Consider the following 17,711-nt stretch of genomic DNA (forward strand, 5'->3'; position numbering starts at 1 on the left):
GCATTATCTCCCTAAGTTCAACATTTCACACCCTCTGAGTACAGTTCCACACCTACACTTACTCATAGAAACTTGGATATGTACCACAGGAGATACACACAAGAATGTTCAGAGTGGTGAATGTTTGGAAGATTAAGATCCTGAAGACAGCATAGATACCTGCAGAGGGTATCCCCAGAAATCTTCTGGTGAATTAACGGGTATATACACACATTGTGATATTTAAATAGTTTTGTCAGACTGGTTACACACGTGGGTGAATCTTAGCAGTGCTATAGTGTGTGAAAAAAGAAGTCCCAAAAGGTGACGTAGAATATCATACCTTCTCATAAAGTTAAAAATAGGTAAATTTAAAAATTCTGGGTATTCATGCATATATATGTCTGTGTATATATATTTAGATACACATATAGATCAGAGGAAAGGTATATGAAAAGGAATAATAAAAGATTCAGAATGATGGATCTTTCTAGCTTGGGGAGGCAGAATGATGGACATGAAGATGGCATTGCCAGAGAAAAGTTTGTCAGAGATCCACTTTTCAGGTTGTTTGGTAGGTTGATGGAAACTCTCTACATTATTAAATAAGTGCCTTGATCATTAATTGTTTAAATGGACTAAGTACAACCTTTTCAACATTTTTAAAATTAGGTTTACAGGTGAATGGGAAACTAATTATAGGCTCATCGTGACTTTTTCCCTTTCTCTAGTTTGTGCAACTGAAAATGTAAGTTTGTGCAAACTGAAAATGAAGTTTGTGCAACTGAAAATGTAAATTTCATTGAAAATTTCCTCTCATTAAATTTTTTTCTTCTCCCTTCCCCTACCGTGATAGCACTTATTTCGAATTCCCACAACGAATAGGCTACAACTGTTAAAAGTACTGTTACTGTATCTCACTGTAATCCCTCTTCTTACAAGCCACCTAAAAAAACAAATGTCACTGATTTCTTTTTAGGTGTATCTCAAGAGCAAGGACTTCTTAATTCATTTGTTTCTCCATTTGTGTTTATGTTTTAATAGACTGACTTCCTTTTGGTAGTGCTGCGTGATGTGGTTCAGGCTTATCCTGAAGTTCGCATTGTTCTCATGTCTGCTACTATTGATACTAGCATGTTCTGTGAATATTTCTTCAATTGCCCAATCATTGAAGTTTATGGGCGGACTTTCCCAGTTCAAGGTAAATACTGTGGGAGTGGGGTGGGAGGGTGAACATTCTGTGTGCAGTAGTGTGTAGTTTTCCTTAATCCTAGAGATTAGAGCAATAATCTCAAGGATATTTAAAGTAAAGTCTAAATTAGGGAATCAAATACATCATAACATTCTTGGGATTTTAGTCAAGCAGTAGTGAATGATCACAACTTGAGTTTACTTATCCAGTAAATTGTGTGTCCTTTACTTATAGCTGAACTTTTAAGATTCTGTACAGTCAAATGTAAATTACTATGGCCTATATATATTCCAGGAAAATGCTGTTAAAAGTTTAAGCTGCCGGGGCCAAATTAACTAGAGAATCAATCAAGTAGAGCCAGAGCAGGCTGATTTTGAAATGAGGTTAAGGTGAATGTTTTGTCAAGTTCATGCATTTCTGATTGTTAAGAACTTCTTTATTTGGAAGATTTTTATCATCACCAAATTCTACTATAGTCATCTAGTAGCTTGATTTTAAAAATAAATTACCTGGTACAGTCTAATTTGAGGACATGAAAATAAGCTTAAAAGTTTTCAGTGCACATATGGAATGATGAATAGCTGTGTCAAGATGCTAACTTTTGAAATTGAAAATGTAAGAGTAGCTCTGAAATAAAAGTCAGTGCACTCATATTTCATGATGGTACAGATTAATAATTCCCAAATCGCTTTGCCTGCATACTGGGATTCAGAAAATAAGTAAATGGATGGCAGATGGTGAGAACCAGGTTAACTGCTGTAGTGAGAGGCTATATAGGTAAGTATGAGAGAAGACTTGAGTAAACCCTGTGGTATTAGATTACAGTTGTAGACATCTGTAAGAACTCATATTTTAATAGAAGTAAATAAATGCAGACAAGTCTGGATCCATGAATTTCTATACATATATTTCGTAGCTTTGTCGGCCAAATACGCCTAGAAGTAACGACATTCTAGTATGATACCCAGATCTTGTTTCCAGTACCATTCTCCAATTAAAGGAACCAGATGTCCTTAAAGAAAACTGATTCTGAGGCAGGGAATACACAAGATGAGCCTGAAACATCTTGTAGTACCAGAAAGTAAAACAGTGAAGGAGTCAGAGGGACATAGGAGTCAACGTGTAAGCTCTCAGTGGCCAAAAATGGAATAGTTAGAATAATATAAAAATGGGTATCCATGGGGTCGCAAAGATTTGGGCATGACTGAGCCACTGAACTGAACTGATTAATTTATGCAGTGGTTGAATAAAGATGTGGGTAATAAAGACACAACCCTCATGTAAAGAATTACAGGAAAAATTATGTAGATACTCTCTTAAAAAGTGACTCTCTAACTCTGTATCTTCAGTGTGCTCTGCTTAAACGACTTGCTTTCAAAGAGTAATGTAGGGAAATGGGGAAACGAGTAACTTGGCAAACACTGCCTCAGCATGATCAGGTTAATAACATCAGTGATGAGTTGTGTTGATATGTACCTTTGATATAATGTGAGGAGAATGGTACTCTGGGGCTCTTTGGTGTAGTGGTGAAGTGTTGAGAGTATGAGACATTTGTGAAACACTTCCGGAATGCTTCAAAGAACCTCAGGAGCATAATTGATTAGTAGATGTTCCAGCCTTTGCACCGAGGTCCTTCTTTAGTAACTGATAGGAACCCATTTTATAAGGATGAACTATGGTTTATTATTAATTTCTATCCACATGTAACACACCACAGGAGTATACAAAATAGAGCATAGTATGCAGTCCGTGAATATTAGTGGATACCCTGACTGGCTTTGTGGGAACACGTATGTATAGGAGATATCTCACCCTCCTTCAAGGTTTAAGAAATGGGAACACTGAGTTTGGTTGGGAAAACAGGTTATTGCCCCTGAAATTCCTTGGCAGTTGTGAAGAATCAGATTGAAGGGCATGAAAGTACTTTTGAATTGTGAATTAGAGGATGAGTTTTAAAGACTGCTCATTCTGAAAGTTGCTATTACTTACCCGACTGTATTGTCCTGGCAGAATACTTTTTGGAAGATTGTATTCAGATGACCCACTTTGTTCCTCCACCAAAGGACAAGAAGAAGAAGGATAAGGATGATGATGGTGGTGAGGATGATGATGTAAGTGAATTTAATGAAGAATTTTCATTATGGGCAGAATTTTTATTACAGAGAATGATTTCAGTGAAAAGATGCAACGAGTTAGCATTATTAAAAAAACCTCTAAAAATTGACTATAATGTCTATCTTTGAATTCACTGATGTATTTTATTCCAAAAAATTCCACATTCAGTGAAAAGTTTTTTTCATATGAGTTTTATCTCTGGCATGAAGGTTTTTAAAAAAAGGAAAGGGGAGGATATTTAGTAACTATTTTGTATGACTCTGCCGCTCTGTTTTCCATGAGCCATAGCACCTGGAAAACTGGTAGGTACAATCTTATACCTCATCCCAGATGTACTGGGTCAGAATCCACATTTTAAAGATCTCCAGGAGACTCATATGTACAGTAAAGTTTTAAGCAGCAGTTGTAGTCCTTGGTTACACAGACTATATGGTGATGACATTAGCACATGGAGAGAGTATTAAAGTGGGGGGTAATGAGGGATTTCCTAAGAAGAAACAGGAAAGAAAAGTTGACACTTATCTCACAGTGCTTAAGAGTTGGACCAGTGATATTTTAAAATGCGTCTTGAGTCTGGAAATGTGAGCAAAATGAAGACTACAAGGCAGCCAACAATGTAGAATATAATAAACATAACCTCAAATTTTTTTTTTTTTTTGAGGATTGGTAGTTTTAATCAGATAATTTGAAGATATAAATGAATTATGATTTATGTTCTCAAATCTTCTGATGAATTAGAAAATTTATGGGGGGGATGGGAATCATATAACACGTTTGTTTTTCGTTACTGAAGGTTTGGGTTATCTTTGTTTCTCAGGCACACTTTTGGGAAAATACCAACCATAGTATTTCAGATGAAGGTGATCCAATATCCTGTCTGCAGGACTCATTTTAGAATTAAAGGACTTAATATTTAGAGTGAGATGAGTTTGGAAATTACACAGAGAAGCATTGTGTATATATAAAGTAATTATACAGTAATTGATACAAAGAGAGGATCATAGAAGCAGTTTATTAATCGGTAAGGAAAATATTTTTGAAAAACCAAGTTTATAGTCAAAAGAGAGAAACTTGGCAGAAGGAGCCATTAGTAGTTTCAGTCAAATGAAGAGTCTGTGCTTTGAATTTTAGTTATGGGGCATGTTAGTCAGTAGAAAAATTCAATGGTTTTACATTTTGTATGTTTTACACACATGCAGTGATTTTACATTTTTAAAAATTAAATTTCTTCTATATGCTAAATACAACTGAACAGCTAGAGATAATAAGGATATTTAGGTGTCATTTGAACATTGAGAACACATCTAGTTAGTTGTGAGTTGTGGTGATTGAGACAGTCCAAAATGTTTCCCTATTTTTTGCAGGCAAATTGCAACCTGATCTGTGGTGATGAATATGGTGCAGAAACAAGAATCAGCATGGCTCAACTGAATGAAAAGGAAACTCCTTTTGAACTCATTGAAGCTCTACTTCTGTATATTGAGACCCTTAATGTTCCTGGAGCGGTGTTGGTCTTTCTGCCTGGCTGGAATTTGATTTATACTATGCAGAAGCATTTGGAAATGAATCCACATTTTGGTATGAATCTTTCTTGAATTTTCAACTACTTGAGAGTGGAAAATGAATGATTTTGCATGTTCCCTAGCCAGTATGTGAAAACAAAGTTTAATGTATCAATTTTTGATTAAAAAGTACATAATGTAGGCAGTTTTAAACTAGGCTCCTTTTTTAAAACCTGAACTTTTCCATATTGTTACAGGAAGCCACCGGTATCAGATTCTACCTCTGCATTCTCAGATTCCGCGAGAGGAACAGCGCAAAGTATTTGATCCAGTACCAAGTGGAGTAACCAAGGTAACAGGAGTTACAGGGTTGCAAGTGCCTTAGATATTAAATGGGACAGACCTTCAAAGAGCTATCCAAAAATGTTGTAAATGATCTAAATTGAGGAAGAAAAATAGGTCTTTTCTTCATGAATTTAGTGGTTTTTCTGTTATACAGTCATTAAGTGATTTTTTTAAAAAAACTTCTGTAATTCTGTTGTCACTTACTACATAGGCAGATCATTCTTTTTGAGTACATGATAAAATATTTTCCTAAGTGTAATTTTTAAAATATCATTTCTTCACAGATTATTTTGTCCACAAATATTGCTGAGACAAGCATTACCATAAATGATGTTGTTTATGTCATTGACTCCTGCAAGTAAGTTCACAAGGAACCCATTGCCTGGGATACAAGACAGCTTTAGAAAGTCTTATGTAGTGTCTAAAGTCAGTGAACAGAATCAGAACACTTGATTTTTACCATCTCTTACCATCAGAATTACTGTGCTGTATCTGTATGTACTGAGTTACAGGCTACTGAGTGATTCTTGGTGTTGATCGTCATACCAGTTATGGTAGAAAGTGACAGAGCTTAACATTAGCTTCTGGCTGCTTCTCACTATTTTTATCTGCTGGTGTTTTTCTCATATGCCATTGGGTGTTTCCATTGACCACTGCAGTACAATAGTGAGCTGTTTGGTGTGTAAAGATATCCAGTCTTTAGGTTGTGACAAATGTCCTACTTGTAGTACACTCACTTAGAATTAAGACTTCGTATTTGTATGAGATGGCCTAGGAAACAGCCAGGGAGGCGCTGTGTTATAGGTAAATAACACAGAGAGGACAGAAACGTCAAAGCTTAGTTCTGTCTAGCCGGCCTGTGCTCCTTGTCTTCTCTATATAGCCCCTAGGCCTGTCCTGGAAGTTGAAAAAGATTTGCCAGTGCCCATGTCAGGCCAACCTCACTCATTTAGTGCCAGCTGCCTGTGTGTGACATTGACAAATTATCAGTTTGCTACAGGACTCCAAGAGTACCTTGCTGCCAATGCTTGGTGAGGTCATTTAATTAGAAGTACTACATATTCGGGTTTAGCACATAGTCTTTCAATCTTAGGTTGCCTGACAGTTGCACTAAACTTTGGAATAGAATTGGCTTGATAATTATCATTTAGTTAACCTGTATGCGCCAGATCCTGTTTAAATGCTGTTCATTAATTCACAAAATGTTTATAAATAAAAGCACTATGGGGTAGGTGCTAGTATTATACACTTTTTCAGATGAGGAAAATGAGTCACAGAAAGATTAGAAACTTGGCCAGGATCATCCAGCTGGCAAGTGGCCCGTGTGTATTATATCCCCTCATAGTAGGTTGGCAGCTTAGAGCGTACCGAGTCAAATTCTTGGTGCTGCTTACAGACAGACATTGCAGGTAGGCCTAACTATCTGGAAAGCACCTGCCACTTAGTGGAAATATACTAGCCATGTATTGATAGTAATGCGAGTTTTAGAATTAACCGCCCATTCCTATTTAGGCAAAAAGTGAAGCTGTTCACTGCTCACAACAATATGACCAATTATGCTACAGTATGGGCATCTAAAACAAACCTTGAGCAGCGGAAAGGACGAGCTGGCCGTGTACGCCCTGGATTCTGCTTTCACCTTTGTAGCCGAGCTCGTTTTGAGAGGTAAGACCAAGTCTTGAGGGAAGAAGAAAGATTTCCTTTCAGCCTTTTTACACACACAGCCCCTTCCCACACCTCTGCCCTGACATAACTTAATGAACTCAGAGCACAGTGCTTTCAGTCACGTTCATTGCAGGAAACTTAGCTGAGATGTAAGATTGTGGTGAGAATGAGATGAAATTAAAAATTATCAGCAGCGGCATATTCAATACTGGTATATTGTTTATTGATAACCTTTTAAAATAAGCACGACATGTTTTCCCCACCCAAAAAAAAAAGAAATATGTGCATTATTCTGGCACCACATAGGGAGTACTGATATTTATGAAATGATTAGCTTTCTGAAAAATGTTAAAATAATAGCACTTTTGTGTTTATAGACCACACAACCACCCAGCATATCACCTCTGTCATATGATCTGCCTCATGTACGTGAGAGACAGAGGGCATTGTAAGGAAACCAAAGCCTAAAGAGCTTAGCAGACTTCTCCAGTGCTGAAATCTAAGTCTGTTAATGCCTTGTCCATTTCCATTTATACCACAAAGCCTTTTGGGGAATGTTAGTGGATGAGACCAGTTGCTTGGGAGAGACCAAGGGATGAGACCTGGGATGAGACCAGACTTTGGGGCATGAGTGCACAAATAAAGTTGTTATTCCCTGTGTACCTCCTCACCCCCCCACCCCCGATATTTTTACTACACTTGATCTTAGCCAGAAGGCCGAGAAGCGATCCCCGATATTTTTAAATAAAAAAAAGATATTGTCCCTGAATTACAGACTTAAGATTATCTATTTAGTTTTATGTTTTCTGGAAATCAGTGTGGTGTACGTTAGCTTTAGCAAGTTGATAATAAAGGTAACTTGGGGGAGTGTATTTACCACAATGAAGAATTGTGGGCCACACTAATTTAGGTCTAGGTGTATATAATACACTGAATAAAAATCAGAGCTTTGATTTGCTTTTATGCTGGTAGCATGGCTCCCTAGTAATTGTAAATGTAGGTTTATTTCAGCATCAGAAATTAATGCAGGCAACTGGCTGCAACATGGTACTTAGTTCTTTTTAAAGGTTGGATTTTCCCTTGAACTGAAGAAGCATCTTAGAGTAAAATCAGCTCACAGCTAGTAACAGCATGAATAGATAAGAGATTTTTGTTCTTTTTTTCTGTAAGATAAGGTATAGGTATGCTATATGTGTTTATGTAAACCTGATTTAAGCTGATCTAAGTCTTACCAGCAATGTTGGCATTCACCTCCAGATGGTCCCTCTGAATCTTCATTACAAATAGTTTATATAGAATAAGCCTGAATTAGAAATGTAGGGACTTGCATTTTAATATTATTTGTACCTAATGTATCACATAACCTTAAACATTCACACTTTTTAGGCCTTTATTTCCCCATTCTACAAAATGAGATGTGAAGTTACTTAACCTTTTTGTGTCTCTTTCCTCAGTGGGGAAAAAAGGTATTATAATGCTAATAATAGGATTTGTTTGAGAATTTAGTATGTCCGTAATGGGAAATATTGAGAACAGTGCCCGAGACACAGTAAACTCTCAGTAAATACTATTATTGTTGTTAATTTATTTTTAGTAGTTTTTATTAATAAAATTTTAAAAGGTTAGAGAGTCTTGTCCAAGGGAGTCTTTGTAGTAAATATAAGTGCTCTTTGGTAATTGTGGAAGGATGAGGGAAAGGCCTGATTTGCTCTCTGCAATGTTTTTGTTAATTAAATGTGTGTGTACACAAAAGAAGATGGTTATTTTATGCTTATTTTCTCCTAGACTCGAAACCCACATGACACCAGAGATGTTCCGAACACCATTGCATGAAATTGCTTTGAGCATAAAACTTCTGCGTCTGGGAGGAATTGGCCAGTTTCTGGCCAAGGCAATTGAACCTCCGCCTTTGGATGCTGTGATTGAAGCAGAGCACACACTTAGAGGTACCCACAAATACAGATTTGCCTAACTCATGTGAATTATACCATCTGTCTTGTCCTGACAAATAACACTTCACAAAGGAGTCAAGAAGAGGATACAGTCCATAGGACTGCAAAAGTAAAACTTCAGTGTTGCTTAATGTACTTAGTATGATCAGTATATAAAACGAGCAACATTTTATATAATGTGAGTCTCATTTGGGGAAAAAAGGAGAAAAGGCAGATGTTATTTCTTAACCAGTATTTAAGATCAGACAATGAATTATTCATGATGCCCACAGCATTTTATGTACATCTCTTAGAACCTCTGTGTTTTCTAATTACACTTAGAGAAGCAATGTATAGTGGGAAAATTAAGAACATTGGAGCCAATTTGAATTTTTAATTTCATGCTCATCTGCTGTGTGAACTTCAGAAATTTATTCTCCAGATTTCATTTCTTACTAAAAATTATTAACAGATGGTGTCAGACTTGTTAGAGCATGTTTTACGCACCTATTATAGTTACTACTGTACTTACAGACTTCTCATGGACTGTACTCAGCTTTACAGCCTACAGGGCCTAATTCTAGTGCTTTCTTCATGTTAATTTTGTTCTGTTTTTGAGTGAAGAGAATTGTTGATATGGTCATGATGCTGGGAATTGGCTTGACAAATGATGAAAACTTCAGTCAGTATCTGAACCTTAATCTGTAAAGATAAGTTTCATCTTTGCTGGGGTTGAAGGGGTATTCGTTACTATTTCTGCTTACAAAGAAATCTCCCCACAGAGCTTGATGCATTAGATGCCAATGATGAGTTGACTCCTCTAGGACGAATCCTGGCTAAACTCCCCATTGAGCCTCGTTTTGGCAAAATGATGATAATGGGATGTATTTTCTAGTAAGTGCTTTGTTTTATTGCTTACAGTTAAATGGTAAAACAGTTTCAGAATTTTATCCCCCTCCCAGTAAAAACAGGATGGGCCCAAATAGAAGAAAAAGCTAAATATTCCTCAGTAGAGAAGGGGCATACTTCAGATACTGAGGAAAGTGTGAAATGAGAAGAGACTATTCTAGTAGATGGATACCTGGGCCTAACTTGTTGAGACGAAGAGCACAGATTTATCACAAGAGAAGTGCAGTTCCTCTAGGAGGTTAAGCAACTGTCCAAGAAAGAGAAAGATTAGGAAAAGAGGTATATTTTGTTCACAAGTTTTAAAGATTAAGAGATTTAGTAAGATGAGGGAGAATGGGAAAGGAAAATATAATACTGGTCAATTTATGGTAAATAAGCATCCATTAACATCAAAGGTCATTATGTTTTTTTCTTTTTGCATCTGGAGAGCAGCTGTAAAATTCTTTTTAAACCAATTTCAGTACTAAAAAAGCAATATGATAGCTAATAAATACCCTGACCCATGATTAACTCTACTGCCCGAGTTGCTGGAACAAGAATGTGATTTAGACTGAATTTCCCTCTCTTTCAGTGTGGGAGATGCTATTTGTACCATCTCTGCTGCCACCTGCTTTCCAGAGCCTTTCATCAGTGAAGGAAAGCGACTGGGTTACATCCATCGAAATTTTGCTGGAAACAGATTTTCTGATCATGTGGCCCTTTTATCAGTATTCCAGGCTTGGGATGATGCTAGGTATGGGCTTGAAAGACAAAGATTTGTAAGATTTGAATGAACTGTCTTAGTTTGTAATCCATATCAAGTTTAGGCTTTGAGCATAACTTCTTAATCTGTTTGTTTAGAATGGGTGGAGAAGAAGCAGAGATACGTTTTTGTGAGCACAAAAGACTCAATATGGCAACACTGAGAATGACCTGGGAAGCCAAAGTTCAGCTCAAAGAGATTCTGATTAATTCTGGATTTCCAGAAGGTAAGATTCTCATATCTAAAGTACCTTAGTATTATACATTCACATTGACAGTGCAGGATATTTTAGCTTTAAACATAAGGCCTTCTGCTTTCTTTGTATTCCTAGCTATTTCTTAGTTTTTTGAACTCTGGTGATAATCAGTTTTTCACATTAATTGAATTTTTTTAAGGATGCAAAAGGTTGTAATGTTCAAATTACAATTTTGTACAATTATGATTAATAGATGTTTTGAGAATTGTGCTCCTTTGGGAGGCTTTTTTGTTTTACTTTTATTGGATTATAGTTGATTTACAGTGTGTTAGGTTCTGCTGTACGGCAAAGTGAATCAGTTATACATCACTGTCTTTTTTAGATGGAGGGGTGTGCTTTTATTTCAGTCCATTTACTTTGTGAACAACAAAGGCCCGGGCTCTTTGCACTTACAGAATGAGCAGTTGTTGAATTAACCTCAGGTAGTGGTTTGTGAAGTGATGTATTAATTTGCCAATCTGTTCATTCTTAGATGTGAAGTAAACTCTATTGCGTTAAATTTTAATTGGCTTTGAGTAAGTTTTAATGGATAGCTAATCATAGAGGACTTTAATATATGATATTGGAATAGTAACCCAACTGTTCATATCCTATGTGAATTTGAACTATTGTACTTCTCCAACTAGATTGAGACAGAGTTAATTTTCTGAAACATTAAGAATTAAAACACATAACCAGAAACAGCTAGTTGAGAGACAGAAGGGACTACCTTCTGGGCCATATCTAAATAACTAAACATTTCTCTTCTGTTGTAAACTGATTAAATTTGTACTTTTTAAAAGGAAAATAGGACATTTTTGTATGATAGACTCTTTACAAAATTCCTGAGATGCAGATATGACCCCTGTTTTACAGGTGAGGCAGCTGGCACAGAGGTTTAAATTTACTTGTCCACACATTCAGTTTGGAAGTTTATAAGACTGGTGTACAGGCTTTTTGGAACAGTTTATCCACACTCTTACCATCATACTTTCCATGTGATGGGCTGGGCATAAAGCATTGTTTGGGTGAAAACATCAGCATTTTTCTAGTCTGTTTCTCTTGGTCATCATTTCATCTTCTGTAGAAGGAACAGCTTTTTAAGAGCAGCAGATGGAACATTGGTCATATCAATCTAGCTCTAATCTAAGAGGAGATGGTTAACTGGGACTTTTTTTTTTAAGTACTAGAAAACACATTTTAATTTTACTAAAATTGTGAAGACTCTGCAGAATTTCTCCTTGCATTAATCTGAGTGCAAGAATGCTAAGAACAGAGGCAGTTAGATGGGTTATTTGAAAAAGAGAGAGAATGAGGTAGGAGTTAATTCTTATAATTGTTATTTAATTTTGGTAAATGCAATGTGAGAATTAACCAGATAACTTGATTTTTTTTTTTTTAATCTCCTTCCTCTTAACAGAGTGTTTATTTTATTTTTTTTAACAGAGTGTTTACTGACACAAGTGTTTACTAACACTGGACCAGACAATAATCTGGATGTTGTTATCTCTCTCCTGGCCTTTGGTGTGTACCCCAATGTGTGTTACCATAAGGAAAAGAGAAAGATTCTCACCACTGAAGGGCGTAATGCACTTATCCACAAGTCATCTGTTAATTGTCCTTTTAGCAGCCAAGACATGAAGTACCCATCTCCCTTCTTTGTATTTGGTGAAAAGGTAAGAAAAGAGAGGTTTAGAAAACTTTTACATTTAAAATCCAGATTACTTTATTAATATACATGAGTTTTAGTTTATTATTATTATACGGTAGTTGATTGACAGTTGGAATGTCAACTTTTTCCTCTTGCCTCTTTATCTTCAGATTCGAACCCGGGCCATCTCTGCTAAAGGCATGACCTTAGTCACCCCCTTGCAGCTGCTTCTCTTTGCCTCCAAGAAAGTTCAGTCTGATGGACAGCTTGTGCTTGTAGACGACTGGTATGGATTATCAGATGTGAACTCACCTGAATTCTTAGAATTGAAATGTAGCAGAATTCAGCTGCTAATCTATTTGTAAAATATGGCAAAATTTGATGGCATTAACTGTGTTTTATAACACTGTCTTTTCTTGGAGAGTAGTATATTTTAGGCTTATGGTTTGTAGTTGATAGTGAAGTCTTAAATTGATTATACTTGTAGAAGCAGATACATTAAATCAGAGGTGCCCACCCTCTGGGATCTAATGCCTGATGATCTGAAGTGGAGCTGATGTAGTAATAATAGAAATTCAATGCTCAGTAAATGTAATGCACTTGAACCATCCCAAACCATCCGCACCACCACCCCAGTCTGTGGAAAAAATATCTTCCACAAAAATCAATTCCTGGTGCCAAAAATGTTGGGAATTGCTGCATTATTCATTGGAGTCCCATCCACTGCCATGAATACCACACTAAGGAGTTAGAATCGAATTGGAATTTGGATGCCTCTTTTTTATGCACACTTCATATTGCTCAGAGACTTGTGTTGTCTGTGTAGTAAGCACTTGGCAAAATTGAACAGAATTTAATGATTAGTAGGCTCAGTCATATTCATGAAAGTTTACAGAACTCTGATGAGTCTCCTGTTTCATTCTTTTATTGGAGGCTGAAGTGATCTGTATTGCTAAGAGTACTTCTCTTGCTAGACTTCATGGTTCACAACTCCTGCCAGTAGCTAGCAGTGAATTTAAGAAGTTGCTTTAGCTTATGGTTACTCTTCGTACCTGTGTTTGCTAAATCTAGGGCCATTACATTTGTTGAAAGTATTGTTACTTGGAAAAGAAGTTAAGTTTATCCCATCACTTGCCATGGGTGAAATTGGGAGGTAATAGTCTTTTTCTGTGTGTACCACCTCTCATTTTTAATCATTTTTCCCTAATTTAGGATCAGACTGCAAATATCTCATGAAGCTGCTGCCTGTATCACTGCTCTTCGAGCAGCCATGGAGGCTCTGGTTGTTGAAGTAACCAAACAGCCTGGAATCATCAGCCAGTTGGATCCCGTTAATGAACGTATGCTGAACACAATCCGCCAGATCTCTCGGCCCTCAGCTGCTGGTATCAACCTTATGATTGGCACTACACGGTGGGTACCACAGTAACTTTTCTTTGAACTAAGCAGAAGAGACAATAATGTTACTCTACATTTAGTTTACAGAGGCCTTGTTATTTGAAATTCTATACAAATTATAAATGAAGTTTAGTTCTGGTTAACACATTCAGAGCAAAGAGTGTTAATGATATGTTACACCAGTGCATGCTAGAGATAGAAAGAGACCTTGGAAGTACATATAGAGTCCAGGATAGGTCCCATGACAGGAAAAAAAAGTGACAGACCCAGACAGTCCTCTTCCCACAGAACTGCTTTGCCATCTCTACAGGAAAAATGATGAGGGGTTAAATTGCTGCTGCTTCAAATGAAAAGAATCAGAGTTTAATCTTTAAAATGTTTTATTTGCTTCAGTTTTTTTCACCTTTAAAATTTTTCTTTGCCCACTGCTTTTTACTCTCAAAATTTTTGATACCTGTAGAAAAGGCAGAACAGTAGTACAGTGAACTCTTACCTTAGGTTTCAATGATTGTCAGCATTTTGTGACACTTGCTTTGATATATATATTACACATATTTCTGTTGAATCATTTGTGATTCAGTTGCAGGTGTTAAACATTTTACATCAGTATGCTTCATGTATCTTTTAAGAACATAGCTACAAGTCACACCCAAAAAATGTGCTAAAATAACATTATCTAATATACAGTCATTAAAATTTGTCATTCAAAAATATTTTTCAATCTCCCCATCAAAAATCATTTTTAAAGTGTTAACTTACTATACAGAAATGCTGTGTGCTTTATGGATTCTGGCATTCCATTTTGGTTATAACTGAGTTAAGTTTTCCTTTGAATTAATCAAACATAGTACTTAGGGTGTGGCACACTACTAAGTGTTTTTCTGATATTAGCTTGTTTTAATGCTTAAGCCACCTGTGATGTAGGTAGATCATTATCCCTTTTAATATAAATGAATAAACTAAAGCACAGGGAAGTTAAAACCCGTGATCACCCAGCTAGTGAATGGTGGAGCTGGATTCTCAGACAAACGGGATGGCTCCTGAAACAGCGCTCTTATAACGGTGGTCTGCCCACAAGGTCAGTAGTACAGAATAATTGAGAAAGAATCTTCAGAGAGAAAGATGGAAAATATGTGTCCCAGGCATGGTATAAATGCAGTACTCATAGATGTTTAGGAGATACAACTTTCGTCAGGAAGGGGTGGTGATCAAGGAGGCTTCACATACAAGCTGCTCTGTGAAGGACAAAAGGCCAGGAACTAGTAAGGATGGAATAGAAATAAGAAGTTAGGTTATGTGAATAAAATGGTGGTCTGAATTACAGTCAGGGGAATTGAAATGAAAAGTGACTAGGTTAGAAAGATTTACAATAGAGTAAGTATTGGTGATGGATTAAAATGGGGAGAGCAGTGTAGTGAGGGAATGAAGACAGATCCCACCATGTTTCTGGCTTGGACAGCAGCTGAATTGGTAATGCTAATGTCTCAGAAAAGCTGCACAGAAGGGATGAGCAGATTGGGGTTTGTTAAATTGACATTTTGGTGAGACATCTTGATTTTCTGCAGTTTTTCATTACCCTCCTTTCTTTGCCATATGAAGCCGATTTAGATGTAAGTAAATTACCCAAAGGCATTTTGCAAAAACATTTTTCAGAGTTAACACAGGAAAATATTTTGTGGTAAAGGTCAAATAATTTATTGCCAGGTCAAATTATTACTTTCTTAGAATGCCATGTTTTTGAGATGAGTGAAAGTTGTAAGCACGTGCCAAATTTTTAAGATTTTTAGAATGAAGCAGTAAGAACTTTAGAAAAACAGATGTTTATAGATAGGCCTCCTCTTGTGTCTATCTTGGAGTTAGCAGATTTATTTCATGTCAGCTTAATTTGTGCATTTGACTGTATTCCCTTTGCGTATTAAACATTCAAATATGACTAAATGTTAATATTTTGTGACTAGTGGAGAAGTATTCAGGATGCTTTGCTAAAGTGTGACAAAGTGGTGGTTTTGTGCTTTTCCTAGGTATGGAGATGGGCCCCGTCCTCCCAAGATGGCTCGCTATGACAACGGAAGTGGATATAGAAGGGGAGGTTCCAGTTACAGCGGTGGAGGCTATGGCCTTGGAGGCTACGGCACTGGCGGCTACGGGGGTGGAGGGGGCTATGGTGGGAGAGGAGGCTACGGCGGAGGCGGCGGCGGCGGCTATGGGGGAGGCTCCAACTCCTTTCGGGGAAGCTATGTTGGAGGTGGAGGTGGCGGCGGCGGTGGCGGTGGCGGTGGTTTTAGAGGGCTTTCCCGTGGTGGCTATAGAGGAATGTCAGGGGGAGACTACAGAGGGGAGAGTGGAGGAGGATACCGGGGGTCTGGAGGATTCCAGCGAGGCGGTGGCAGAGGGGGCTATGGGGGTGGTTATTTTGGACAAGGAAGAGGAGGTGGAGGCTATTAAAGTTTAGTTATGTCAGTGTCTATGCATAGACAGTTTAAAAAAAAAGCATGCTACCCATTTTCTCAAGTTATTTGCTGCCAGTAAGTAAACCCTTTTTCCACCTGTTCTGTAGTTCATTGTAGCTTAAACTACTAGACATTTAGTTATATTAGTGATTTTGTTTATATTATGTAAAATATAATCTATAATAAAAGTACCACAGTTTGTATTTTTTTTCTTTCAGGAGTTGCGAATTGTCTTTAAAATTAACTTGGTATTTTCTTGACTTTAGTTTAATACAATAGAAAATAAAGTATTACATTGAATACTGGCCATGTATAGTTAATTGTTGATCTTACACATTAGAATAATTTCACAATGGCAGTTAATTACATTCATTAGTTTTAAACGTCAGAGGAAAAACTACTTCATTTCATAACTGTACTAACTGATATCATTACCTACACTAGAATAAATAGCCTTGGAATGCTGTTGTTATTTTTGCATTAAATACTGGCCGGTACCCAATTGACATGGATCTCTGTACCTGAATAAAACTTTTGACCTAGGACTGAGTATTTTTATTTTCCCAAGCTTTGTCTTTGAAAAATCTAAGACCAAGGTCAGCGTTCTGTTTTTTCCTGGCTAGTTTCCAGTACTAAAATTAATAAAAATTAATCCAAAAAACTAAGGTAAGCAAAGCCTCACCAGTGCATAATGTTTAGGTGTTTGACAAATAGCTATATTAACATGTATTTCAAAGGATATTTGTTTAGCCTAGGTTATTTTATTGGAGACGTATATACTTTGTTTCCAGTGAATTTTCACATTTCTCATTTCAGTAGCAGTGTATAGTAGAGATTACAAAGTTCTTTGATTAGAACCGAGTTCATATCTAAATGCTGCTGACATGTGAATGATCTTAGACAACTTATATTTTGTCTTAGTGGCATTTTCAAAATCCTCTTCTCATGGATTATCTTCAATGGTTAACTGCTGACTAGTCCAATTTATTTATAGGCTCTCAAATCTATCTCCAGCTGAGATTTTCTTTCTGTGCATCAGGCCTTTGTAAAAAAAAAACCTGCTTACTGAACAATAGATTGCTGTCCAGAAACAAAACTTTATAAACTGAAGAAAAGCCCCTAATTCACTGCATCTTGTGTGTCTCACAAAGAATGAATTAGCAACTCCTTGTACCGCTGAGGAGTCCTTCGGTCCTTCAGTTTGTATGTAGCCACCTGCCACTTTTACTGCTTCTAATAAATTGACAAGAAACTTAGGGCTCCCATTCTGTTCTTTAGTTGAGATGTTACCATAGCTGCTACTGGCATGGCAGTGGAGCAAAGAAAACACCTTACGAAAAAGGGTTCTAATTCATCCCTTTTCCTTGCACACCAGCACCACTCTTCATCTTGATTTGTCCAATCTTCACCTCCAAAATCCTAACATCTCCGTCCCCAGCAATTTCCTTAACAGTCCTGCATTGTAAACCTCATTTTTCTGCATAAGCAGAGACCCATTGGTAGCATTCCTTTAAAACAGTTAACATTATTACTTCCAGTGCACAGTCCAGTGTGGAGTACAATGGTTACTAGCACCCAATGCCTGTACTCCAAAATT

At 37.0% G+C, this 17,711-nt stretch overlaps 1 protein-coding gene across 2 annotated transcripts in view; it reads left to right on the forward strand.

Moving 5' to 3' along the window:
• The window catches only part of DHX9 (DExH-box helicase 9), a 44,871-nt gene extending 28,212 nt beyond the window's left edge, over positions 1-16,659 (forward strand). For both annotated transcript variants that reach the window (XM_065936171.1, XM_065936172.1), the window contains 14 exons: positions 1,024-1,180; positions 3,182-3,282; positions 4,651-4,864; positions 5,046-5,140; positions 5,418-5,491; positions 6,646-6,798; positions 8,584-8,744; positions 9,512-9,623; positions 10,210-10,371; positions 10,479-10,606; positions 12,062-12,291; positions 12,437-12,552; positions 13,479-13,679; positions 15,686-16,659. In XM_065936171.1, coding sequence (XP_065792243.1) covers positions 1,024-1,180; positions 3,182-3,282; positions 4,651-4,864; positions 5,046-5,140; positions 5,418-5,491; positions 6,646-6,798; positions 8,584-8,744; positions 9,512-9,623; positions 10,210-10,371; positions 10,479-10,606; positions 12,062-12,291; positions 12,437-12,552; positions 13,479-13,679; positions 15,686-16,109 — 2,328 coding nt within the window. In that variant the 3' untranslated portion in view covers positions 16,110-16,659. The remainder of the gene's footprint in view (positions 1-1,023; positions 1,181-3,181; positions 3,283-4,650; positions 4,865-5,045; positions 5,141-5,417; positions 5,492-6,645; positions 6,799-8,583; positions 8,745-9,511; positions 9,624-10,209; positions 10,372-10,478; positions 10,607-12,061; positions 12,292-12,436; positions 12,553-13,478; positions 13,680-15,685) is intronic.
• Positions 16,660-17,711: the final 1,052 nt, after the last annotated feature.

This window comes from Muntiacus reevesi, chromosome 5 (genome assembly GCF_963930625.1).
Source record: "Muntiacus reevesi chromosome 5, mMunRee1.1, whole genome shotgun sequence".
Taxonomy (NCBI): domain Eukaryota; kingdom Metazoa; phylum Chordata; class Mammalia; order Artiodactyla; family Cervidae; genus Muntiacus; species Muntiacus reevesi.